At 66.9% G+C, this 25,811-nt stretch overlaps 2 protein-coding genes across 2 annotated transcripts in view; both read right to left on the reverse strand.

Moving 5' to 3' along the window:
* SYMPK (symplekin scaffold protein) overlaps positions 1-25,811 on the reverse strand; it is an 85,538-nt gene that overhangs the window by 58,001 nt on the left and 1,726 nt on the right. The window contains exons 2-27 of the mRNA XM_075490093.1: positions 25,509-25,624; positions 24,281-24,346; positions 24,116-24,169; positions 23,530-23,603; positions 23,157-23,283; positions 22,839-23,088; positions 22,586-22,756; positions 22,056-22,295; positions 20,517-20,671; positions 20,284-20,434; positions 19,328-19,541; positions 19,088-19,238; positions 18,768-19,003; positions 18,427-18,508; positions 18,241-18,354; positions 18,014-18,161; positions 17,780-17,940; positions 17,583-17,691; positions 17,409-17,509; positions 17,189-17,279; positions 15,532-15,633; positions 15,257-15,444; positions 13,211-13,387; positions 12,905-12,991; positions 12,551-12,784; positions 12,377-12,459 (exon numbers count right to left, since the gene is read on the reverse strand). Of these exons, the coding sequence (XP_075346208.1) occupies positions 12,377-12,459; positions 12,551-12,784; positions 12,905-12,991; positions 13,211-13,387; positions 15,257-15,444; positions 15,532-15,633; positions 17,189-17,279; positions 17,409-17,509; positions 17,583-17,691; positions 17,780-17,940; positions 18,014-18,161; positions 18,241-18,354; positions 18,427-18,508; positions 18,768-19,003; positions 19,088-19,238; positions 19,328-19,541; positions 20,284-20,434; positions 20,517-20,671; positions 22,056-22,295; positions 22,586-22,756; positions 22,839-23,088; positions 23,157-23,283; positions 23,530-23,603; positions 24,116-24,169; positions 24,281-24,346; positions 25,509-25,616 (3,674 nt within the window). The 5' untranslated portion in view covers positions 25,617-25,624. The remainder of the gene's footprint in view (positions 1-12,376; positions 12,460-12,550; positions 12,785-12,904; positions 12,992-13,210; positions 13,388-15,256; positions 15,445-15,531; positions 15,634-17,188; positions 17,280-17,408; positions 17,510-17,582; positions 17,692-17,779; positions 17,941-18,013; positions 18,162-18,240; positions 18,355-18,426; positions 18,509-18,767; positions 19,004-19,087; positions 19,239-19,327; positions 19,542-20,283; positions 20,435-20,516; positions 20,672-22,055; positions 22,296-22,585; positions 22,757-22,838; positions 23,089-23,156; positions 23,284-23,529; positions 23,604-24,115; positions 24,170-24,280; positions 24,347-25,508; positions 25,625-25,811) is intronic.
* DMWD (DM1 locus, WD repeat containing) lies at positions 1,887-11,946 on the reverse strand. Its single transcript, XM_075489968.1, has 4 exons — positions 11,543-11,946; positions 8,367-8,549; positions 4,428-5,600; positions 1,887-2,218 (listed from the first exon to the last, which is right to left on the reverse strand). The coding sequence occupies exons 1-4, from the start codon at positions 11,909-11,911 to the stop codon at positions 2,171-2,173; spliced, it is 1,773 nt and encodes a 590-aa protein (XP_075346083.1). The 5' UTR covers positions 11,912-11,946; the 3' UTR covers positions 1,887-2,170.

A 25,811-nucleotide genomic window follows, 5' to 3' on the forward strand; every position in this document is an offset into this window, starting at 1 on the left:
TTCTCGCCCCCCCCCCCCAGTTTTTGTCCCCCCCCGGGGGAAGAGGTGACAATAAAGTTGTGTTTCTGCAACCGGCCCCTGCGCTGGGGGACACGGGGGGGACCCCAAAGTGGCGGTGAGGTGGGGGGGTGTCCTCCCCCCCCCGGCCCCCCTCAAGGCCTGGGGACAAGGGGACAGCAGCGCTGTGTCCCCCGGCTGGCACTGGGCGCAGCCCGCTCTGTCCCCACGTCCCTGCGCAGCAGCTGGCGTGTCCCCAAGCTGTCCCCACATCCCCATGTGCCACCCATCGCGTCCCCAGTCTGTCCCCAGCGCGTCCCCAGTCTGTCCCCACATCCCCATGTGCCACCCAGTGTGTCCCCAAGCCATCCGTCCCCACATCCCCATGTGCCACCCATCATGTCCCCAGTCTGTCCCCAGCGTGTCCCCAAGCTGTCCCCACATCCCCATGTGCCACCCAGCGTGTCCTCAGTCTGTCCCCAGCATGTCCCATCTGTCCCCACATCCCCATGTGCCACCCATCGCGTCCCCAGTCTGTCCCCAGCGTGTCCCCAAGCTGTCCCCACATCCCCATGTGCCACCCAGCGTGTCCCCAGTCTGTCCCCAGCGTGTCCTGTCTGTCCCCACATCCCCATGTGCCACCCAGTGTGTCCCAAGTCTGTCCCCAGCGTGTCCCGTCTGTCCCCACATCCCCATGTGCCACGCAGTGTGTCCCAAGTCTGTCCCCATGTCCCCAAGCTGTCCCTACATCCCCATGTGTCACCCAGCATGTCCCCATGTCCCCAAGCTGTCCCTACATCCCCATGTGTCACCCAGCATGTCCCCATGTCCCCAAGCTGTCCCTACATCCCCTTGTGTCACCCAGCGTGTCCCCAGTCTGTCCCCATGTCCCCAAGCTGTCCCCACATCCCCATGTCCCACCCAGCGTGTCCCCAGTCTATCCTGGATCCCCATGTGTCACCCATTGTGTGTCCCCCCCCGTCTGTCCCCATGTGGCACCATCGTGTCCCCAAGTGCCTGTGTGGCCCCTGACACGTCCCCAAGATGTCCCCATGCGGTGCCCGGTGCAGCCTGACCTGTCCCCAAGTCCCTGTGCAGCACCCAGCGTGTCCCCAAGCTGTCCCCTACATCCCCATGTGCATGTGTCACCCTGCATGTCCCCAGTCTGTCCCTGTCCCCCAAATGTGCCATCTGTTGTGTCACCAGTCTGTCCCCATCATGTCCCATCTGTCCCCACATCCCCATGTGCCACCCATCACGTCCCCAATCTGTCCCCATCATGTCCCTACATCCCTATGTGCCACCCATCGCGTCTCCAGAGTGTCCCCATCATGTCCCCAGTCCATCCCTGTGTCCCCACGTGTCACCCATCGTGTCCCCCGTTGATCCCTGTGTCCCCACGTGTCACCCATCGTGTCCCCCGACAATCCCTGTGTCCCCACGTGTCACCCATCGTGTCCCCCGTCGATCCCTGTGTCCCCACGTGTCACCCATTGTGTCCCCCGACAATCCCTGTGTCCCCACGTGTCACCCATTGTGTCCGCCGTCGATCCCTGTGTCCCCACGTCACCCGTTGTGTCCCCCGACAATCCCTGTGTCCCCACGTGTCACCCATTGTGTCTGCCGTCGATCCCTGTGTCCCCATGTCACCCGTTGTGTCCCCCGACAATCCCTGTGTCCCCACGTGTCACCCATTGTGTCCCCCGTCGATCCCTGTGTCCCCACGTGTCGCCCATCGTGTCCCCAGTCCTGGCACGTCCCCACTCCACCCCTGCGTCCCCACCTGGCACCCAGCGTGGCCCCCACCCGTCCCCGTGCGGCACCCCTCCTCTCCGTCCCCGGTGTCCCCAACCTGTCCCCGTCCCCGGACACGTCAGGGCCACCCCGAGTGCGAAAAGAGTCTCTTTAGTATAAATAAGGGGCAGAGCCCGGTGGCCCCGCGGCGTGGCGGGGACATAAAGTGACGAAGGCACAGGGCGCCCTGCCGGCGCGGTGCCACCGCCCCGCCGGGGACAGGGGACAGCGGGTGGCCGTGGGGACAACGGGGCGCCTGCCGGCCCGCCCGGGGGGCTCAGTAGTACGGGGACGGAGCGGTGTCCTCGAGCGGGGCTGGGCGATGGCACCCGCGGGGGTACGTACGGGTGACGGTGACACCGGCGGGTGACGGTGACGGCTATACCACGGTGCCGCTGGGAGAGCCGCCGTTCTGCGAGGACAGTCCCTGCGAGGGAAGGGGACATCAGTCACCGGGGGGACACCCCCCCACCCCACAAACACACCGGGGACCCCCCCCCCCCCCCCGCCCCGTGTCCCCGCCTGGCGATGTGGCACCGTGCGGGGACGAAGCCCCCGCGGAGGCGGGTGACACCCCGGGGGGGGACACGGGAGGGTGACGGTGGGCAAAGGGACCCCCCGCGGCCACCCAGCCCCCGCAAACCCCTCTTTGACCCCCCCCAGGCTGCCGGGGGACCCCCTGAGTCCCCCCCAGCCCCCCCAAACCCCCTCTCTGACCCCCCAGGCCACTGATGGGACCCCCTGAGTCCCCCCCAAACCCCCTCTCTGACCCCTCGGGCTGCTGATGGGACCCCTCATGTCCCTCCCAGCCCCCCCAAACCCCTTCTTTGACCCCCCCGGCTGCTGACAGGACCCCTCACATATCCCCCAGCCCCCCCAAAACCCCTCTCTGACCCCCCAGGCTGCCGGTGGGACCCCCTGAGTCCCCCCTAGCCCCCCCAAACCTGCTCTCCAACCCCTCAGGCTGCTGACAGGACCCCTTGTGTCCCTCCCAGCCCCCCCAAACCCCCTCTCCAACCCCTCAGCCTGCTGATGGGACCCCCCGAGTCCCCCCCAAACCCCCTCTCTGACCCCCCCAGGCTGCCGGTGGGACCCCCTGAGTCCCCCCTAGCCCCCCCAAACCCGCTCTCCAACCCCCCAAGCTGCTAATGGGACCCCTCATGTCCCTCCCAGCCCCCCCAAAACCCCTCTCTGACCCCCCAGGCTGCTGACGGGACCCCTCACATATCCCCCAGCGTCCCCAAAACCTCTCCAACCCCCCAGGCTGCTGGTGGGACCCCCCAAGTCCCCCCCAAACCCCCTCTCTGACCCCCAAGCTGCTAATGGGACCCCTTGTGTCCCTCCCAGCCCCCCCACATCCCCTCTCCAACCCCTCAGGCTGCTGATGGGACCCCTCATGTCCCTCCCAGCCCCCCCCACACCCCCTCTCTGACCCCCCAGGCTGCCGGTGGGACCCCCTGAGTCCCCCCTAGCCCCCCCAAACCCGCTCTCCAACCCCCCAAGCTGCTAATGGGACCCCTCATGTCCCTCCCAGCCCCCCCAAAACCCCTCTCTGACCCCCCAGGCTGCTGACGGGACCCCTCACATATCCCCCAGCGTCCCCAAAACCTCTCCAACCCCCCAGGCTGCTGGTGGGACCCCCCAAGTCCCCCCCAAACCCCCTCTCTGACCCCCAAGCTGCTAATGGGACCCCTTGTGTCCCTCCCAGCCCCCCCACATCCCCTCTCCAACCCCTCAGGCTGCTGATGGGACCCCTCATGTCCCTCCCAGCCCCCCCCACACCCCCTCTCTGACCCCCCAGGCTGCTGATGGGACCCCCTGAGTCCCCCCCAAACCCCCTCTCTGACCCCTCGGGCTGCTGATGGGACCCCTCATGTCCCTCCCAGCCCCCCCAAACCCCCTCTTTGATCCCCCCAGCTGCTGACAGGACCCCTCACATATCCCCCAGCCCCCCCAAAACCCCTCTCTGACCACCCAGGCTGCCGGTGGGACCCCCCGAGTCCCCCCCAAACCCCCTCTCCGACCCCCCAGGCTGCTGACAGGACCCCTTGCATGTCCCCGAGTCCCCCCCAAACCCCCTCTCTGACCCCCCCAGGCTGCCGGTGGGACCCCCTGAGTCCCCCCTACCCCCCCCAAACCTGCTCTCCAACCCCCCAAGCTGCTAATGGGACCCCTTGTGTCCCTCCCAGCCCCCCCAAAACCCCTCTCTGACCACCCAGGTTGCTGACGGGACCCCCCGAGTCCCCCCCAAACCCCCTCTCTGACCCCCCAAGCCGCTAATGAGACCCCTTGTGTCCCTCCCAGCCCCCCCAAACCCCCTCTCCGACCCCCCAGGCTGCTGACAGGACCCCTCACATATCCCCCAGCGTCCCCAAAACCCCTCTCCGACCCCCCAGGCTGCTGATGGGACCCCCCGAGTCCCCCCCAAACCCCCTCTCCGACCCCCCAGGCTGCCGGTGGGACCCCCTGAGTCCCCCCTAGCCCCCCCAAACCTGCTCTCCAACCCCCCAAGCTGTTAATGGGACCCCTTGTGTCCCTCCCAGCCCCCCCAAACCCCCTCTCCAACCCCTCAGGCTGCTGACGGGACCCTCCGAGTCCCCCCCAAACCCCCTCTCCGACCCCCCCGGAGCACTCACGGCCTTGCCGGGCCGTGCCCAGGTACAGATGAGTCCCTCCTGGCAGGCGGTGACGATGCAATCCTCCAAGAAGAGCAGCACCGTCAGCCGCTCGTGGGCGATTTTCTTGCAGACGAGGGGTTCCAGCAGCGGCACCTCGTGAATCCGGGGGCAAAGCGCCGTTCCCAGCACCTTGGCCGTATCCAGCCGTCCCCGGGATCCGGCACCGCCGGGAGGTTTCTCCCCGCTTCGACTGATGTTGCCCAAACTGTGGTAACGTTTGTGCTCTTTTTCGGAGCCGGAGGGTCCCTTACGTTCCTGCAGCGTCAACGTGGCGAAGCGACCAACACTGAGGGCCGGGGGGACGTCGGGCGGGGGGCCGCGGGCCGAGCCCGTCCCCGCCGGCTGCGGGAGGCTGTTGGAGCGGGAGAGCGAACGGGGCAGCCCCGGGACGGGAACGCCGGCGTCCCCCGATCCGGTGAGGGTACGGGCACGGGAAAGGGGCGGCCGAGGGTAGAGGACGTCCTCGGTCAGGTCCCACAGGCAGAACTGGGTGTCCTGGCCGGCCGAGCCGAAGCGGTAGGTGACGGCGGGGGAGCGGCGGACGAGGGGATCGGGGGGCTCGTCCTCCTCCTCGCCCCCGCTCAGCTCGGGGGGTTGGGGGGCCTGCGCCGCCCCGGTGAAGGGATCGAAGGCCACGGCGTTGACCCAAGATTTGTGACCGTGACCTCGGGCCACCACTCGCCCCTCAGCGAAGGACCAGACGGTCACCAGGTCATCCTCGCCCCCCGTCACCACGTAACGCCCGTCGGGGCTCCAACAGACGCAGAGCAACCCCCCGAAATAACTCTTCATCATCCCCTGCAGCAGCATGGAGTCGAAGTGGAAGACGCGCAGGCAGCCGTCCTGGCTGACGCAGGCCAAGGAGCGCCCGTCCGGCGAGAAGGCGAATTCGTTGAGGGCCCCCTCGCCCACCGCCCATTTGAGGAGGGGGTTTCGGGGGGTCTTGCTCTTACAGGCGAAGACGCTGAAGCCCTCGCCCCGCGTCAGGAGGTTGTACTGGGGGGCCGCGGCCCCGCAGGGCTGCTCGGCGTCGTACAGGTAGAGGTGGCCGCTGGCGTGGGAGGCCAGGAAGAGCCGCTCCGTCTCCGGCAGCCATTTGACGAAGGTCACCTTCGTTTTGTCGATCAGGCGCTGCGGGAGGGAGGGGGGGGGGGGGAGCGTCAGGATCGGGCCCCCGGGCGTGTCTGGGGACACGGGTTGGCAGCACGACGCGGCCCCGGCGTGTCGCTGAGGGCAGAGCCCGAACCGGCATGTTTGGGGACACAAACGGGGACGTTCGGGGACAGGAGCGTGTGCTGCGGCATAAGCCGGAGGTGTCACTGAGGGCAAAGGCCAATCTGGCACGTTTGGGGACAGGAACAGGCACGTCTGGGGACACAAAGTGAGTGCCGCGGCACGACCCTGGGGTGTCACCGAGGGCAAAGCCAAAAAAGGGACATTTGGGGACGCGAACTGGGGCACGTGGGGACCCAAATCCGTGTCACGGCACAGCCCCAGGGTGTCACTGAGGGCGAAGCCCAAGTGACACATTTGGGGACACGAATGGGGATGTTTGGGGACAGGAGGGTGTGCTGTGGCACATCTGGGGACACGAATAAGGATGTTTGGGGACAGGAGGGTGTGCTGTGGCACATCTGGGGACATGAATGGGGACATTTGGGGACAGGAGGGTGTGCTGTGGCACATCTGGGGACACGAATGGGGATGTCTGGGGACACGAGGGTGTGCTGTGGCACATCTGGGGACATGAATGGGGATGTTTGGGGACACCAGGGTGTGCTGTGGCACGTCTGGGGACACAAACCTGGGCCGAGTCACAACCCTGAGATGTCCCTGAGGGCAAAGCCAAAAAAGGGACATCTGGGGACCCGAATCGGGGCATTTGGGGACCCGAATCCGTGTCATGGCGCAGCCCCGGGGTGTCACTGAGGGAAAGCCTAAAGTGACACATCTGGGGACACGAATGGGGATGTCTGGGGACATGAATGGAGACATTAAGGGACACGAGCACGTGCTGTGGCACGTCTGGGGACGCGAATGGGGATATCTGGGGACACGAGGGTGTGCCGTGGCATGTTTGGGGACAGGAACGGGCACGTCTGGGGACAGGAGGGTGTCCTGTGGCACGTCTGGGGACAGGAACGGGGGCCGCGGCACAACCCTGGGGTGTCACCGAGGGCAAAGCCAAAACAGGGACATTTGGGGACCCAAATCGGGGCACGTGGGGACCCGAATCCACGTCACGGCGCAGCCCCGGGGTGTCACTGAGGGCGAAGCCCAAGTGACACATTTGGGGACACGAATGGGGATGTCTGGGGACAGGAGGGTGTGCTGTGGCACATCTGGGGACGTGAATGGGGACATTTGGGGACAGGAGGGTGTGCTGCGGCACATTTGGGGACATGAGTGGGGACATTTGGGGACAGGAGGGTGTGCTGTGGCACATCTGGGGACATGAGTGGGGACATTTGGGGACAGGAGGGTGTCCTGTGGCACATCTGGGGACATGAGTGGGGACATTTGGGGACAGGAGCGTGTGCTGCAGCACATCTGGGGACGTGAGTGGGGACATTTGGGGACAGGAGGGTGTGCTGCAGCACATCTGGGGACGTGAGTGGGGACATTTGGGGACAGGAGGGTGTGCTGCGGCACATCTGGGGACATGAATGGCGACATTTGGGGACAGGAGGGTGTGCTGTGGCACATCTGAGGACATGAGTGGGGACATTTGGGGCCAGGAGGGTGTCCTGTGGCACATCTGGGGACGTGAGTGGGGACATTTGGGGACAGGAGGGTGTGCTGTGGCACATCTGGGGACGTGAGTGGGGACATTTGGGGACAGGAGGGTGTGCTGTGGCACATCTGGGGACATGAGTGGGGACATTTGGGGACAGGAGGGTGTGCTGCGGCATGTTTGGGGACAGGAACGGGGGCCGCGGCACAACCCTGGGGTGTCACCGAGGGCAAGGCCAAAAAAGGGACATTTGGGGACGTGAATCGGGGCACGTGGGGACCCCCAGCGGTGTCACTGCACAGCCCTGACTCTCGCTAAGGGCGCAGCCATTGTGGGCCCCTAACGAAGCGGGTCCCTAATGAAGTGGGCCCCTAACGAAGGGAGCCCCTAACAAAACAGACCCCTAACGAAGTGAGCCCCTAACGAAGCAGACCCCTAATGAAGTGAAGCGAGCCCCTAGCGAAGCGGGCCCCTAAAGAAGCAGACCCCTAATGAAGCGAGCCCCTAACGAAGCAGACCCCTAACGAAGCAGACCCCTAATGAAGCGGGCCCCTAACGAAGCGGGCCCCTAACGAAGCAGACCCCTAATGAAGTGAAGCGAGCCCCTAACGAAGCGGGCCCCTAAAGAAGCAGACCCCTAATGAAGCGAGCCCCTAACGAAGCAGACCCCTAATGAAGCGGGCCCCTAACGAAGCGGGCCCCTAACGAAGCAGACCCCTAAGGAAGCGGGCCCCTAAAGAAGCAGACCCCTAATGAAGCAGACCCCTAATGAAGTGAAGCGAGCCCCTAACGAAGCGGGCCCCTAAAGAAGCAGACCCCTAATGAAGCGAGCCCCTAATGAAGCAGGCCCCTAACGAAGCAGGCCCCTAATGAAGCGGGCCCCTAATGAAGCAGACCCCTAACGAAGCGAGCCCCTAACGAAGCAGACCCCTAATGAAGCGAGCCCCTAACGAAGCAGACCCCTAACGAAGCAAACCTCTAACGAAGCAGACCCCTAACGAAGCAAACCCCTAACGAAGCAGACCCCTAACGACCGCCGCCATCTCTCAGGGGAAACCTCGGCCCTTCCGGTATCTCCCCGCGCCCGAGGACGGTGGCTCTGGTGAGGGGGGGGGGGGGGGTCCCCCCTTCGTTAACGGCTCCCCCCTTCGTTAACGGCTCACCTCCTCGTTAAAGAGCTTGCTGGCGTCCTTCTTAACGAGGTCGAGGTACTGGACCTGCCCGGCGGAGAAGCCCACCAGCAGGGCGATGGTGTCGGGGGCGGCGGTGAACTGGTTGAAGTCGTGGCAGGTGGGCTGCGTCCCCTTGTAGATGCGCTTGTCGATGGGTTTGTGCAGGTCCAGCGACTGCGGGAGGAGGGGACACGGGGACGTCACCGAGGGCGGGATGGCACCCAGGAGGGGCAGGGACACCCCCGCGCCCGCCACGGTCAGCCAGGGAGGGTCCGTGGCACCGGCACGCGGCGGCCTGGGCCAACCGCGCCCCTGGGCCGGGCCCCGGGCGGCTCCTGGGGGGTCTGGGGTCACCGGTACTGTCCCCGGTGTCACCGGTACTGTCCCTGGTGTCACCGTCCCCACTGTCCCCATTAGGGGGTGGCTCCTGGGGGGTCTGGGGTCACTGGTACTGTCCCCGGTGTCACCGGTACTGTCCCTGGTGTCACTGTCCCCACTGTCCCCATTAGGGGGTGGCTCCTGGGGGGTCTGGGGTCACCAGTACTGTCCCCAGTGTCACCGTCCCCGCTGTCCCCATTAGCAGGCAGCTCCTGAGGGGTCTGGGGTCACCGGTACTGTCCCTGGTGTCACTGTTACTGTCCCTGGTGTCACCGTCCCCACTGTCCCTGTTAGTGGACAGCTCCTGGGGGGTCTGGGGTCACCAGTACTGTCCCCAGTGTCACCGTTACTGCCCCCAGTGTCACCATCCCCACTGTTGCCATTAGATGGCTCCTGGGGAGTCTGGGGTCACCAGTACTGTCCCCAGTGTCACCGGTACTGTCCCCGGTGTCACCGTCCCCACTGTCCCCATTAGGGGGTGGCTCCTGGGGGGTCTGGGGTCACCAGTACTGTCCCCGGTGTCACCGTACCTGCTGTCCCTGTTAATGGACAGCTCCTGGGGGGTCTGGGGTCACCGGTACTGTCCCCAGTGTCACCATTACTGCCCCCAGTGTCACCATCCCCACTGTTGCCATTAGGTGGCTCCTGGGGAGTCTGGGGTCACCGGTACTGTCCCCAGTGTCACCGTTACTGTCCCTGGTGTCACCGTCCCCGCTGTCCCCATTAGGGGGTGGCTCCTGGGGGGTCTGGGGTCACCGGTACTGTCCCCGGTGTCACCGTTACTGCCCCCAGTGTCACCATCCCCACTGTTGCCATTAGGTGGCTCCTGGGGAGTCTGGGGTCACCAGTACTGTCCCCAGTGTCACCGGTACTGTCCCTGGTGTCACCGTCCCCACTGTCCCCATTAGGGGGTGGCTCCTGGGGGGTCTGGAGTCACCGTTACTGTCCCCAGTGTCACTGTTACTGTCCCGGGTGTCACCATACCTGCTGATCCTGTTAATGGACAGCTCCTGGGGGGTCTGGGGCCACCGTTACCATCCCCAGTGTCACCGTCCCCACTGTCCCCATTAGCAGGCGGCTCCAAGGGGGTCTGGGGTCACTGTTACTGTCCCCAGTGTCATTGTTACTGTCCCCAGTGTCACTGTCACCGCTGTCTCTGTTAGTGGACAGCTCCTGGGGGGTCTGGGGTCACCGGTACTGTCCCTGGTGTCACCATCCCCACTGTCCCCATTAGGGGGTGGCTCCTGGGGGGTCTGGAGTCACCGTTACTGTCCCCAGTGTCACCGGTACTGTCCCCAGTGTCACTGTAACTGTCCCTGGTGTCACCGTACCTGCTGTCCCCATTAGCAGGTGGCTCCTGGGGGGTCTGGGGTCACTGGTACTGTCCCCAGTGTCACCGTTACTGTCCCTGGTGTCACCGTTACTGTCCCTGGTGTCACCGTCCCCACTGTCCCCATTAGGGGGTGGCTCCTGGGGGGTCTGGGGTCACCGTTACCATCCCCAGTGTCACCGATACTGTCCCCAGTGTCACCGTCCCTGCTGTCCCCATTAGCAAGCAGCTCCTGGGGGGTCTGGGGTCACCATTACTGTCGCCAGTGTCACCGGTACTGTCCCCAGTGTCATTGTTACTGTCCCTGGTGTCACTGTCCCTGCTGTCCCCATTAGCAGGTGGCTCCTGGGGGGTCTGGGGTCACCGGTACTGTCCCCAGTGTCACCGTTACTGTCCCCGGTGTCCCCGTCCTTGCTGTCCCCATTAGCAGGCGGCTCCTGGGGGGTCTGGGGTCACCATTACTGTCCCCAGTGTCACCGTTACTGTCCCTGGTGTCACCATCCCCGCTGTCCCCATTAGGGGGTGGCTCCTGGGGGATCTGGGGTCACCGTTACTGTCCCCAGTGTCACTGTCCCCACTAGCGGGTGGCTCCTGGGGTATCTGAGGTCACCATCCCCGCTGTCCCCATTAGCAGGTGGCTCCTGGGGGGTCTGGGGTCACCGTTACTGTCCCTGGTGTCACTGTCCCTGCTGTCCCCATTAGCAGGTGGCTCCTGGGGGGTCTGGGGTAACTGTTACCATTCCCAGTGTCACCTTTACTGTCCCCAGTGTCACTGTCCCCACTGTCCCCATTAGCAGGTGGCTTCTGGGGGGTCTGGCGTCACCGTTACTGTCCCTGCTGTCACCTTTACTGTCGCCGGTGTCACCATCCCCACTGTCCCCGTTAGCGGGTGGCTCCTAGCAGGTCAGGGTAACTGTTACTGTCCCCAGTGTCACCGTCCCCGCTGTCCCCATTAGCAGGCAGCTCCTGAAGGGTCTGGGGTCACCGGTACTGTCCCCGGTGTCACCGTTACTGTCCCCGGTGTCACCGTCCCCACGGTCCCTGTTAGCGGACAGCTCCTGGGGGGTCTGGGGTAACTGTTGCTGTCCCCAGTGTCACCGTTTCTGTCCCCAGTGTCACCATCCCCGCTGTCCCCGTTAGCAGGTGGCTCCTAGGGGGTCTGGGGTCACCGTTACTGTCCCCAGCATCACCATTGCTGTCCCCGTTAAACAGGCTGCTCCCGGGCGGCCTGGGGTCACCGTTACTGTCCCCAGTGTCACCGTTACCGGCCCCGGTGTCACTGTCCCCGCTGGCTGCGGCGCTCATGCACTCAGCCCCCCGGTACCGGCCCTACGCCCCCGGTGTCACCGTCACCCGTGGGTACCCGCCGGGCCCCTGCCAGCCCCGGTGTCCCCAGCCCCCCCGTTAGCGGCCGCCCCGGCTCCCCCCCCCCGCCCCGAGGCCCCGCTTCCCCCGTTACCCGCCGGCTGCCGCGACCACCGGAGCCGGCCCCGCCGTAGAAGTAGAGCTCCCGGCCCAGGTTGAAGCAGACCCGGCTGCGCTCGGCCGGGCCCCCCGGTTCCTCGGCGGGCGGCAGCGCCAGCCGCACCATGGACAACCGCACCGGCGGCAGCGCGGCCGGGCCCGGGGCGGCGGCGGCGGCGGCGGGGCCCGGGCCGGCGGCGGGCGGGGAGGGCCCGGGGGCGGCGGCAGGGCCGGCGCGGGGCCGGGGCTCGGGGCCCAGCAGCCGGTAGGAGCCCTCGCGGGTGCGGAACTGGCTCTTGAGCTCCAGCGGCTGCACCGGGAGCGCCGCGGGGCCCTCGCCCGCCCCCGGGGCCGCCGCCGCCATCTTCCCGCCGGAAGGGCGTCACCGCCCGCCGGAAGCGCCCCGCCCGCCGCCGCTGCTGCCATGGCAACGAGCTGAGTCACGCGTAGCCACGCCCCCACCTCGGCACCACCCCCTTGGAAACCAGGCTCCGCCCCCCGCCGCCGCCACTCAAGCCCCGCCCCCGAGGCGCGAAACCCCGCCCACCCAGCCTCAGGCCGCCACCGCGCCCCCTATCGGACACCCCGAGCACCTCAGGGTGCCGGGGGGGGATGCGGGGGTGCCCCCACCCCGCGGGGGGGGTCCAGGGTGCCCCCCCCCAAAGCAGACACAGCCCCAGAGCTGCTTCCACGCCTTTATTGAGCTCAGCAACACCCCAGGGTGCAGGGGGGGGGCCCCACCGCCCCCCTCCCTCAGCCCTCCACCGGCCCTGGGGGGGCATCGGGGGCCCCCCCGGGGGGCACCTCGGGGCTCTGGGTGCCGGGGGGGGGCGGCTCCGAGGAGGGGGGGCTGCTGGGTGCCGCCTCGGCCGGGGGGACGGCTGCGGGGGTCTCCGTGCTGGCAGGGGGGTCCTGGAGAGAGAAAGGGGGGGGGTTAGAGATGGGGACCCCCCCCCCCCCCAAGAGGGGGCACAGAGGGTGCCGGGGGGGGGGGGCCGCATACCTTGGGGGGGGCTGCGGAGGGGTCAAGGGAGGCGTCAGGGGGGGACCCAGCTCCCCCTGAGCTCTCCTCATCCTCCGGGACGCTGATGAAGATGGGGGGGGGCTCGAGGTCGGCCCCTCCCAGGTCAGGGGGTGCCTCGGAGGAGGGGGGCCCCGCGCTGGGCCCCCCCCCCGAGGCTGGGGGCACCGCCTTCCCCTTCGCCTCCTCCTCGCTCGCCCGCTTCGGGGGCTTCTCCTGGGGGTCAGAGGGAGGGGGTGAGGGGGGGCCCCCCGCCTCGCCCCACGCCCTGGGTGGGTGGGTGGGGGGGGGCACCCCAATATCCCCCCACCCCCCAAAACTCCGCGCGCCCCCCACCTCTCCGGGCGGCCCCTCCCGGGCGTCGGGCTCGTGGCGGGCGGAGGCCTCCAGGATGGCCATGGTGGAGAGCGGGATGTGGGCTTGCTGGGGGGGCACAGGGTCAGTGGGGGGGGGCACAGTCACCCCCCCCCCACCCCTGGGCACGCTGGGAGCCCCGCCAACCCCCGTGCATGTTGGGAAAGCCCCCCCAAGCATACTGGGAGGGCTCCCCCTGTACTGGGGCATGCTGGGGGGGGGGGGTGTGTGTCTGTGTGTGTCCCCCCCGCCCCGGGGGGGGGTCACTTGGGGGTGTGGGGGGGTCACCTGGTGGGGGGTGAGGGCCCGGACGTGGCTGAGCAGGGGCTCACGCAGCTCGGGGCACTTGTCGAAGATGGCGGCCAGCTGGGGGGGGGGCAGCTGCAGGACCACCTGGAAGGACTGGGGCTTCGTGCGCTGGCAGCACTTGATGAAGCCCTCCCAGACCTTGGGGTACTTCCACACCTGGGGGGGGGGATGCGGGGACAGAAGGGGGGGGTCAGGGGGGGCCCTGGGGGCACCCCCCCGGCCCCGGGAGCCAGGGGTGACAGGGGGAGTGGCGGCCGCCCATGGGTAGCGGGGGGGGGGGGGGGGGGGTGTGGAGGGACACCCGTGGGGACGGACACCCATAGGGGGACAGCCAGGGAGAGTGGGGAGGGGAGGGACAGACACCCAGAGGGACAGGGGGACAGGAGGGACAGACACCTGGGAACACAGGGACAGGACAGACAGACGCCCAGAGGGACGGGGGGACAGACACCTGGGAACACAGGGACAGGACAGACAGACGCCCAGAGGGACAGAGACCCAGGGACAAGGGGACAGGAGGGACAGACACCTGGGAACACAGGGACAGGACAGACAGACGCCCAGAGGGACGGGGGGACAGACACCTGGGAACACAGGGACAGGACAGACAGACGCCCAGAGGGACAGAGACCCAGGGACAAGGGGACAGGAGGGACAGACACCTGGGAACACAGGGACAGGACAGACAGACGCCCAGAGGGACGGGGGGACAGGAGGGACAGACACCTGGGAACACAGGGACAGGACAGACAGACGCCCAGAGGGACAGAGACCCAGGGACAAGGGGACAGGAGGGACAGACACCTGGGAACACAGGGACAGGACAGACAGACGCCCAGAGGGACGGGGGGACAGACACCTGGGAACACAGGGACAGGACAGACAGACGCCCAGAGGGACAGAGACCCAGGGACAAGGGGACAGGAGGGACAGACACCTGGGAACACAGGGACAGGACAGACAGACGCCCAGAGGGACGGGGGGACAGGAGGGACAGACACCCAGAGGGACAGAGACCCAGGGACAAGGGGACAGGACAGACAGAAACCCAGAGGGACAGAGACCCAGGGACAGCGGGACAGGACAGACAGACACTCAGAGGGACAAACATCCGCACCAGGACAGGACAGACAGACACCCAGGGACAGCAGGACAGGACAGACAGACACCCACAGCAGGACAGGACAGACAGACACCCAGAGGGACAGCCACCCAGGGACAGCGGGACAGGACAGACAGACACCCACAGCAGGACAGGACAGACAGACACCCAGAGGGACAGACACCCAGGGACAGCAGAGAGGGACAGACAGACACCCAGGGACAGCGGGACAGGACAGACAGACACCCCCAGGGACAGACACCCAGCGACACCAGGACAGGACAGACAGACACCCAGAGGGACAGACACCCGCACCAGGACAGGACAGCCAGACACCTGGAGACACCAGGAATGGACGGACAGACGCCCAGAGGGACAGACACTCAGGGACAGCAGAGAGGGACAGACACCCAGGGACAGCAGGAGAGGACAGACAGACACCCCCAAGGACAGACACCCACAGCAGGACAGGACAGACAGACACCCAGGGACAGCAGGACAGGACAGACAGACACCCAGAGGGACAGCGGGACAGGACAGACAGACACCCACAGCAGGACAGGACAGACAGACACCCAGAGGAACAGACACCCAGGGACAGCAGAGAGGGACAGACAGACACCCAGTGACACCAGGACAGGACAGACAGACACCTGGAGACCCCAGGAAAGGACGGACAGCCACCCAGGGACAGCAGGCCAGGACAGACACCCCCAAGGACAGACACCCACACCAGGACAGGACAGACAGACACCCCCAGGGACATCAGGAGGAGGCAACCAGCCCCCCCCCCCCCCCCCCCCTTCCAGGGACAGACACCCAGCCCCTGCCACCCAGGGGGACCAACCGACACCCCCACCCCGGGCCCACCACCCCCTCCGAGGCGGGCCCGGACGGACGGACAGCCAGACAGACAGCCAGACCTGCTTCATGATGAGGCGGGAGAGGATGTTCATGACGAAGCCGCCCAGGCGGGGGTACATGGTGAGGGCCTGGATGACGGTGCGCATGAGGAGCATGGGGAGGGGGCTCTGCTCCATCAGCTGCTGCATCACCACCGCCAGCACCTCCGAGGTGTAGACGTTGCGCTCGGCGAAGCACAGGTTGGTGGCTGCGAAGCGGGGACGACGTGACGTCACCGCGCGTCACCCTTCCCCCCCTCGCCCTCCGTCCGGCCGTGCCGACCGGCGTCACCCACCCTTGATGATGGACTTCATGTCGCACTTGGAGGAGTCGATGTTGTGCAGGGCGATGAGCAGCTCGCCCGGGTTCAGCGGGGACACGGTGGAGGCGCCGTCACCTGCGAGGGGACGGCACGGGGGTGGCCCCGGCGCTCAGGTGGTCGGGGTGGGGATGGGGTCCGGGTGGCAGGGCTGGTGGCCCGCCCCGTGGTGGTCCCAGAGGTGAGGGCTGTCCCTGGGGTCACCCTGCGTCCCGGCAGCCGTTCCCAGGGAGGTGGCGTGTCCCATGTCCCATGTCCCACCCCAAGGAGGTCCCACGTCCCCACAGCAAGCACTGGGACGTCCCATGGTGTCCCACTCCAGGGAGGTCCCATGTCCCACCCCAGGGAGGTCCCACATCCCCACAGCAGGCACTGGGACTGTCCCCAGGGATGTCCCATGGTGTCCCACCTCAAGGAGGTCCCATGTCCCACCCCAGGGAGGTCCCATGTCCCCACAGCAGGCACTGGGACTGTTCCCAGGGATGTCCCATGGTGTCCCACCTCAAGGAGGTCCCATGTCCCCACAGCAGGCACTGGGACTGTCCCCAGCGATGTCCCATGGTGTCCCACCCCAAGGAGGTCCCATGTCCCACCCCAGGGAGGTCCCATGTCCCCACAGCAAGCACTGGGACGTCCCATGGTGTCCCATGCCAAGGAGGTCCCATGTCCCACCCCAGGGAGGTCCCATGTCCCCACAGTGGGCACTGGGACTGTTCCCAGGGATGTCCCATGGTGTCTCACCCCAAGGAGGTCCCATGTCCCACCCCAGGGAGGTCCCATGTCCCCACAGTGGGCACTGGGACTGTTCCCAGGGATGTCCCATGGTGTCCCACCCCAAGGAGGTCCCATGTCCCCACAGCAGGCACTGGGACTGTCCCCAGCAATGTCCCATGGTGTCCCACCCCAAGGAGATCCCATGTCCCACCCCAGGGAGGTCCCACGTCCCCACAGCAAGCACTGGGACATCCCATGGTGTCCCATGCCAAGAAGGTCCCATGTCCCACCCCAGGGAGGTCCCATGTCCCCACAGTGGGCACTGGGACTGTTCTCAGGGATGTCCCATGGTGTCTCACCCCAAGGAGGTCCCATGTCCCACCCCACGGAGGTCCCACGTCCCCACAGTGAGCACTGGGATGTCCCATAGTGTCCCACCCCAAGGAGGTCCCATATCCCACCCCAGGATGGCCCCATGTCCCCACAGTCAGCACTGGGACTGTCCCCAGCAATGTCCCATGGTGTCCCACCACAAGGAGGTCCCATGTCCCACCCCAAGGAGGTCCCATATCCCCACAGCAGGTACTGGGACTGTCCCCAGCAATGTCCCATGGTGTTCCACTCCAGGGAGGTCCCATGTCCCACCTCAGGGAGGTCCCACATCCCCACAGCAGGCACTGGGATGTCCCATAGTGTCCCACCCCAAGGAGGTCCCATGTCCCACCTCAGGGAGGTCCCATGTCCCCACAGTGAGCACTGGGACTGTTCCCAGGGATGTCCCATGGTGTCCCACCCCAGGGAGGTCCCATGTCCCACCCCAGGATGGCCCCATGTCCCCACAGCGAGCACTGGGACTGTCCCCAGGGAGGTGCCAGGCTCCGTGTCCCATCCCGGGGCTGTCCCTGTCCCCGTCCCCTACCGTGCTGCGTCCCCAGCAGGCGGTTGAAGACCTCCTTGACCACGATGGGGTTGAGCTTGATGAGTTTGGGCAGCGCCTGGATCACCTCTTTCTGCACCCCAAACAGCAGCGCTCAGCGGGGGGACGCGAGGGGAGGGGACACAGATGGAGGGGACACGGAGGGAGGGAGGGGACACGGAAGGAGGGAGGGGACACGGAAGGAGGGAGGGGACACTCTGACCTTCTCCAGCCCGTTGAGGACAGGGATGAGGAACCTCACGTCCGGCAGCCGCTTGTGATAGAGATCCCGGACCCTCTTCACCAGCTCGGGTGACGGGGGCACTGCCAGGAGGAGGTGGCACGTCACCGCGGGTCACGTGCCACCCTGCCGCGTCCCCCCCCCCCCGTCCCCTACCTTTGTCCGTGAGGCTGTGCAGGCAGCGCGTCACCAACGTCTCGGCTCCCTTGGGGCAGTTCTCCACCAGCAGCAGCAACTCGGGCGAGTTCATCCCCATCCCGCGGATCTACGGGAGAGCCACCGCCGGCGTCGCCGGGCCACCGCGTCCCCCCGCGTCCCCTCAACCCCCCTCCCCGCCCCGTCGCGGGTCTCACCGGCTGCTCGATGACCCGCAGGACGGTGCGCTTGATGTCGGCGATGGCCTCGGTGTAGACGGAGGCCAGCTCGTGGATGAGCTTGTGGTTGTGGGGCAGCAGCGCCAGGTACAGGTAGAGGCACTGCTTGATGGTCTCCTCCGTCCACGGCGCCGCCACCTCTGCGTCACACACGGCGTCACCGGAGCCCCGGGGACCCTCCCAGCGGGGCGTCACCCCGTCCCCAAAACTCACCCGTGTCCTTGTCGGCCCCGAAGAGGACGGAGGGTGGGTTGGGGTGCACCAGGAGCTGCAGGTAGTTGAGGGCGAACTTCTCCACGTACTCCCGCAGCTGGTCCTTCTCGTACATGCGCTTGATGAAGAGCAGGGCCTGCTGGCGGACCTGCGGGGCGGCCCCGTGTCACCGCTGTGGGGACAGGAGCGTCCCTCGGGGCGCTGGCGGCCGAGCCCCGCGCCCGTACCTTGTCCTTCTCGTGGGAGCTGAGGTCCAGCAGGACGTGGAGGTACTGGAACTGCCGCGACGGCCGCTTGAAGATGAGGTCGCGCAGGGTGGACATGCCCAGGTAGGTCCGGCTCTGCGAGGGGACGGCGGTGAGGGACGCCGGGGCTCGTCCCCGTGTCCCCAACCTCACGTCCCCAACTCCCACCTCGTCCTCGCAGTACTTGCGGATGACCTCCAGCGCGCTCTCGGTGATCAGCGGCGCCTCCAGCACCACTTTGGTGAAAATCCTGTCGGGAAACGGAAGGCGTCGGGGTGGGGACACCGACCGGGGTGGGGACGCCACCAGGGTGGGGATGCCACCAGGGTGGGGACACACACGGGCAACCCTGGGGACCATCTGGAGGGATGTCGACGGCCCGAGAGCTGCGGCTCCCACCGTGCTGGCTTTCCGGAGCCCGACAAAGCGGCCGGTGGCACCGTCCCATCCCTGGTGGCACCGTCCCGTTCCCGGTGGCACCGTCCCTTTCCCGGTGGCACCGTCCCTACCCGTCCTTCTGATCGGGCTTCTCCTGGAGGCCGGCGAGGAGCCCGATGAGACACTCGTCGTAGCGTTCCAGGCTGCCGGCGGGGAAGCGGCTCAGGTAGGCGTTGTACTCCTGGAAGAGCCAGGCGAAGGCCAGGTCCAGGCGGCCGCGGATGTCATCGAGGATGAAGGCCAGCACCTCGCTCTTCAGCGGCACCTCGAACTGCGTCACCAGCGACGCCAGGATCTTCACGCGGGCCTGTCGGGGGGGGATGCAAGAGGGTCTGGGGGAGATTTTGGGGGGGGGGCTCACCCCAGTGCCGGGGGGGGGTGCCGGGCGTACCTGGGCGGCCCCGCTGCAGGCGACGGCGCGCTCGGCGCGCAGGATGCGCTTGACGGCGCTCAGCTTCAGCTTCTCCATCTGCGCGTCGCTCAGCGGCTTGAGGACGTCGCCCAGGCGGAAAACCTTCTTGCGCCCGCCGGCGCCCGCCAGCCTTGGAGAAAGGGGGTGGGGGAGAAAGGATCCGTCAGCACCCACGGGTGCTCCCCCGTGGGGGCGGCGAGGCGGCGGAGGGGGGCTCACCGGGGCTGCGTGGCCGGGATGATGGGCTCAGGGCGACGTTTGGCTTGGGGGGCTTCCTCCTCCAGCAGGTTGGCGGCCGAGCCTTGGGCACCCAGCACGGAGATGGCCTGGCCCTGGGCCAGCGCCGACAGCCGCCGTTTGATCACCACGCTCTCCGGCTTGGCCGTCTTCTCCTCCTTCGGCTCCTCCTTCAGGTGCTTCGTCTGCTCCACGCCTGAAACGGTGCGACGGAGACGCCTGACTCCTCGCCGTACTTTGGTTCGGGTTAAGGAGCGACCGGCCTCACCTCCTCGGGGTGAACCTGCCAGCGGGAAAGCTCCCGGCTCACGCAGAAGGGAGCGAAAATATTCGGGGAAATATTTCAAGAGGTGGTTTTGAAACCCAAAACCGCGAGATAATCCAAGGTAGAGAACAAGGCACTGAGCTAAAACGAAGACGCCTCTCTTGTCGATGCTGTAACTATTGAATTAACGCTCGTTCGTTACTAATCCGCGTGGCTACTCGGTATCACGATGACGTCGGATGGATAATTCAATTAGACGTAAACCGTTGACGAAGCCTAAGGTCGGACCTAGCCGCGCTTAGGCTCGATAAGGAGTTTAGAAAGGGGGGTCCGCTCTGAACCTCGGGACTCGACGGAAGGGTCCTCCTCACCCACGCGTCTCCGCGTGAATCCTTCTAACTCGATTCTAACCCAATTTCCCCTCGTGTGCAGTAATTAATAAGGCGACCTTTGCCATCGACCTTAACGAACCCTGAGTGTTAAACTCCGTTAAACTCCGTCCGACTTCTCCAGCTCTGCCGAATCCTTTTTTTACCCCGACGAAACACGTCGCCGCCGCTCTCTCGCCCCGCGACAAAGGGGGAGGGACGGGCGGGCGAGCACCCCGAAAAAAAGCGTTGCCGCGGAGGAAAAAGGAGGGGACGCAACCGGGAGGCGCGCAACCCCCGCTCACCCGGGCCCAGCCCCGCCGCCGTCATCTGGGTGGCCATGAGCCGGGAGAGGTGCTTGATCTGCGCCTCGGTGCCGGCCGACTCCACGGGGGTGTAGGTGGCCTGGAAGGAGGCGGGCATGGCCTCGGGCAGGTACACCATGCTGATCAGCACCTGCAAAAAGAGGGGGGGACACCACCTTAGAGCCCCCCCCCAAAAAAAAATCCGCCCCGGCGCCGCGTTCTCGGTGCTTAACCAGGTTGGCGACGTTCTCCGGGGTGAGGAGCGGCTGCAGGAACTCGGCGGTGATGTCCGTGTCCGAGGGGACGCTGGTCTGGCCGGCCGCTTTGGGTGCCGCCGCCGTCGTCGGCTCCAGGTCCTTGTCCTCGTCGTCCTCGCCCAGGGGGGGCTCTGCCGGGGCGGGGGGGGTGGGGGGGTCAGGGTCCCCCGGAGGTCCCCGGGGCAGGGTGATCGGCCACCGCCAGGCAGCGGGGACCCCGGGGTGGGGTGGGGGGGTGTCTGTTGTGCCACCAGTGGTTCCCAGGAGAGGACTGGGAGGACTGGGAGGGTGCTTAATGCCACCACCCTTCTCCAGGAGAGCACTGGGAGGACGCTGAGGGGCACTGGGAGGACCTGGGGGTGTTCGATGCCACCACCCACCCCCAGTGTGACCAGGAAAGGACTGGGAGGACCCTGAGGGTGTGCTGTGCCACCAACAGCTACCCCCAGTGTCACTGGGGGGAACTGGGAGGACCCTAGGAGGGACTGGGAGGACTCTGAGGGGCACTGGGAGGATCTGGGGGGCGTTTAATGCCACCACCCACCCCCAGTGTGACCAGGAAGGGACTGGGAGGACCCCAGGAGGGACTGGGAGGACCCTGAGGGTGTGCTGTGCCACCAACAGCTACCCCCAGTGACATCAGGGGGGGAACTGGGAGGACCCTAGGAGGGACTGGGAGGACTCTGAGGGGCACTGGGAGGATCTGGGGGGCGTTTAATGCCACCACCCACCCCCAGTGTGACCAGGAAGGGACTGGGAGGACCCCAGGAGGGACTGGGAGGACCCTGAGGGTGTGCTGTGCCACCAACAGCTACCCCCAGTGACATCAGGGGGGGAACTGGGAGGACCCCAGGAGGGACTGGGAGGACTCTGAGGGGCACTGGGAGGATCTGGGGGGCGTTTAATGCCACCACCCACCCCCAGTGTGACCAGGAAGGGACTGGGAGGACCCCAGGAGGGACTGGGAGGACTCTGAGGGGCACTGGGAGGATCTGGGGGGCGTTTAATGCCACCACCCACCCCCAGTGTGACCAGGAAGGGACTGGGAGGACCCCAGGAGGGACTGGGAGGACCTGGGGGACATTTTATGCCACCACCCATCCCCAGGAGAAACCAGGAAGACCCCGGGTGGCACCAGGGGGACCTTCGGGGGGTGTAATGCCACCACCTGTCCCCAGGGGGGGACTGGGACGACCCTGGTGGGCACCAGGATGACCCGAGGAGTATTTAATGTCACCGCCTGTCCCCAGAAAGGACTGGGAGGGCACTGGGAGGACTGGGAGGGTACCTAGTGCCACTGTGCGACCCCAGCGAGGACCGGGAGGGCCCTGGGTGACACTGGGAGGACTTTGGGGCGGGGGCGGGGGGTTGTAATGTCACCGCCTGTCCCCAGTGTCCCCAGGAGGGCACCGGGAGGACCTGAGGGGCGTTTAATGTCCCAGAGGGAGCTGGGAGAGCCCCGAGGGTGCGTAGTGCCACCGGGGAGGGGACAAAGGGTGACACGCCGGGTCTCACCAATCTTCATCTTCTTGAGGGCGGCGTCGGGCTCGTCGCGGGGTCGTTTGCGGGCGTCGCGGGGGCTGGGCATGCTGCGGGCGATCTCGGCCTGTTGGGTGCCCAGGTCGACGAGGAGGGTGGTGATCTGGGGCTGGAAGTCCCCCGAGGACGGGTGCCGCAGGACGCTCAGGAGATGCAGCTTCAGGTTCTTCCGGACGCTGCTCACCTGCGACTTGGCCAGGGTGGGGGGCAGGTTGGCTGCAAAGTTGGGGGGGGGGGGACACACAGACACGGGAACGCTGCGTTAGGGACGCCTGGGGACATGGGACACCCCGGTTTGGGTGGCAGCGGGGTCCTCGGTCGAGATGGAAGGTGGGTGCTTGGGAAACGGGACCGAGGACGTTTGGGTCCACCTTGGGAGGTGGCCGTGGTGACCTTGGGGGTCCAGGACTCCCCAGGGGAGCGGGACGAGCCCGGGACTCCCCCCCCACCCTGTGTCACCGTCACCCAGGGACGCTGATGGTGACAGCCGGTGAGACGGTGTTTACCGTGGAGGGTCTCGTAGGCTTGGATGACCTCGGCCATGAACATGGGCCGCTGGCGGGCGATGGTGGCCAGGGAACCCAGGGCGGCCGTCAGGTTGATGCTGGAGATGGCCGGGTGCACCATGAACTTGAGGAGCTGCTCCAGGGCGGCCTTGCCCTCCTCCCACAGGACGTCTGCGGGGACACGGCGGGGGACGCGGGCTCGTTGGGCGTCCCCCCCGCTCTCGGAGGAGACCCCACCGCCCCGCGGCCTCACTGTATTTGATGTAGGGGTGATCCTTGGGGATGCGCTCCAGGCTGATGTCGTTCTCGTGACGTTTGGGGACGTCGGAGTCGGCCATGCGGGGCGAGAGGGTGATGATGAGCCCCTCCACGAACTTGATGGCGTGGGTGCGGATGCCGTCGTTGTCCGAGTCGAGGAGGAGGATGATGTCGCTGGCCATGGCCGCCATCATCTCCCAGCAAGCCTCCTGCAGCTCGCTGATCACCTTCGATTTCACCATCCACTGCGGGGAGAGAAGGGTTAAAACATCCCCCAGCACCCATGGGTGCTCTTTTCCGGAGGGTGCCTCACCTGCAGGGCCACCTTGTAGAGCTGGGTCATGGTGAGGATGGCCTTCTTCACCACGTTGACGTTCTCGTCCTTCAGAAGCATGTTGAGGTTGGCGATGAGCTTCAGCAGCAGCTCGATGTCCCGCTTGCTGGAGGGGAGGGGACACAAATGGGTGGGGGAGGACACAAATGGGTGCTCCCACGTGGCCCCCCACCTCCCAAGATGGCCCCCCAGGGAGAAGGGGGTGCTCAGCACCCACTCGGTGTCCCCAAAACCCTCGATGGGGCACATCCGGACACGGGGGACGCTGGTGTGCGCCCCAGGGCCCGAGAGCGGGTGCTCAGCACCCCACCACCCGCCCGCCTCGGCCCCCCGCAGGGTGACACCCCCTTACCAGGCCTCCTCGATGAAGCCCACCACGAACTTCCGCACCTCGATGGACTTGTCGGCCTGGAAAGCGATGATCTCCTGCGGGGATGGACACGGCGGGCTCAGCACCGGGCTGGATCCATCCCAACCCCCCCCGGATCCATCCCAACGCCCCCCCAGATCCACCCCAACCCCCCCGGATCCACCCCAAACCCCCTGGATCCATCCCAAACCCCCTCGGATCCATCCCAGACCCTACCAGATCCACCCCAACCCCCCTGGATCCACCCCAAAGCCCCCCTGGATCCATCCTAACCCCCCTGGATCCATCCCAGCCCCCACCAGATCCACGTCAACCCCACATGATCCATCCCAACCCCCCCCCCGGATCCATCCCAGACCCTACCAGATCCACCCCAAACCCCCCAGATCCATCCCAGACCCTACCAGATCCACCCCAAACCCCCCAGATCCATCCCAACCCCCCCCGGATCCATCCCAACCCCCCCCAGATCCACCCCAACCCCCCCCGGATCCATCCCAACCCCCTCCCCGGATCCATTCCAACACCCCAGCTCGATCCCCAACCCCCCCGGATCCCCCCCGCTCACATCCAAGAAGTTGTCCAGCAGCGTGGGGTCCTTGTTGATGATCAGCTCCTGCACCTGGGGACAGAGGGACGCGGTGGGGACACGGGGACGGGCACGGGGACACGGGGACAGGGACGGGGACACGGGGATGGGGACACGGGGACGGGCCCCCCCCCCGCCGCTCACCTGCTTGAGCAGGTTGATCTTGGCGTCGTTGCTGATCAAGGCCGCCTGGTTGAGGAGATCCACCACCTGCGGGGCGGGGGGGCCCCAGAGTGTCCCCCGTGTGTCCCCAGAGTGTCCCCCCCCATCCCCCCCGCCTTGGGCCACCGCTGGATCCCCTTGAGGTGGCCGCCGTGTCCCCAGACTGGATCTCTGTGTCCCCCCCCCCCCCCCCCCGGCCAAAGCCACCACGTCCCCTCGGAAGTCACCACAGCCAGATCCCCAGGGGAGCGGATCCCCAAGGGGGGGGGGGGGACAGGATCCACCCCCCAATTTCCCCAGATCCCAGGGACCCTCTCCCTCCCCCCATGCTGGGGATCCACTCCCCCCCGTCCCTAGATCCTGGGGATCCTGCCTCCCCCCCCCCAGTCTCAGGGGACCATGCCCCCCCTCCCCAGGGATCCCACGGAGCCTCTCCGTCCCTGGATCCTGCCCCTCCCCCCCATCCCAGGGGACCCTATCCCCCCCGGTGGATCCCAGGGGCCCTGTCCCTCCCCAGATCCTGGGGATCCTGCCCCTGCCCCCCCTCCCTGGGGATCCCAGGGACCCTGCCCCCCCCGGATCCCAGGGGTCCTGTCCCTCCCCAGCTCCTGGGGACCCTGTCTCCCCCAGTGGATCCCAGGGACCCTGCCCCCCCACCCCACTGGATCCCAGGGGCCCTGTCCCTCCCCAGATCCTGGGGATCCTGCCCCCCCTCCCTGGGGATCCCAGGGACCCTGCCCCCCCCCCCCCCCCGGATCTCAGGGGCCCTGTCCCTCCCCAGATCCTGGGGACCCTGTCTCCCCCAGTGGATCCCAGGGACCCTGCCCCCCCACCCCCCCAGATCCCAGGGGCCCTGTCCCTCCCCAGATCCTGTGGACCCTGTCCCCCCTCCCTGGGGATCCCAGGGATCCTGCCCCCTCCACCCTGGATCCCAGGGACCCTGTCCCTCCCCAGATCCCGGGGATCCTGCCACCCCCCACCATCCCCAGGGACCCTGCCCCCCCTCCCCGGGGATCCTAGGGATCCTGTCTCCCCACCGCGCTGGATCCCAGGGACCGTGCCCCTCCCCAGATCCCGGTGATCCCCCCCCCCCATTCCCCTGGATCCCAGGGATCCTCCCTTCTCCTTCCCAGATCCTGCCCCCCCCATCCCAGCCCCCCCCCCCAGTGGATCCCCCCCCCAGTGGATCCCCCCCCCAGCGGATCCCCACCCGCTCGGAGGTGCTCATGCCGTCGCTGCCGCACTCCTCCTCGCTGAAGAACTGGGAGGCCACGCTCATGCGGGGGCTGGGGCCCTCGGCCCCCCCCGGCCCCGCCATGGCTCCGCCTGGGGGGGCACGACCGCGTCACACCCTATACGGCCCCGTATAGGGCTCCCAGCGGCTCCTATAGGGCCCTGAAAGGCCCCATACGGCACCTGGGATGCTCTATAGGGACCCTGGGTTGTCCCAAACGCCCTGTATGGCTCCTGGATGTTCTATACGGCCCAGACGCTCCCCATATGGTCCCTGTGA

The sequence above is a fragment of the Mycteria americana genome, unplaced genomic scaffold (assembly GCF_035582795.1).
Source record: "Mycteria americana isolate JAX WOST 10 ecotype Jacksonville Zoo and Gardens unplaced genomic scaffold, USCA_MyAme_1.0 Scaffold_43, whole genome shotgun sequence".
Lineage (NCBI taxonomy): Eukaryota > Metazoa > Chordata > Aves > Ciconiiformes > Ciconiidae > Mycteria > Mycteria americana.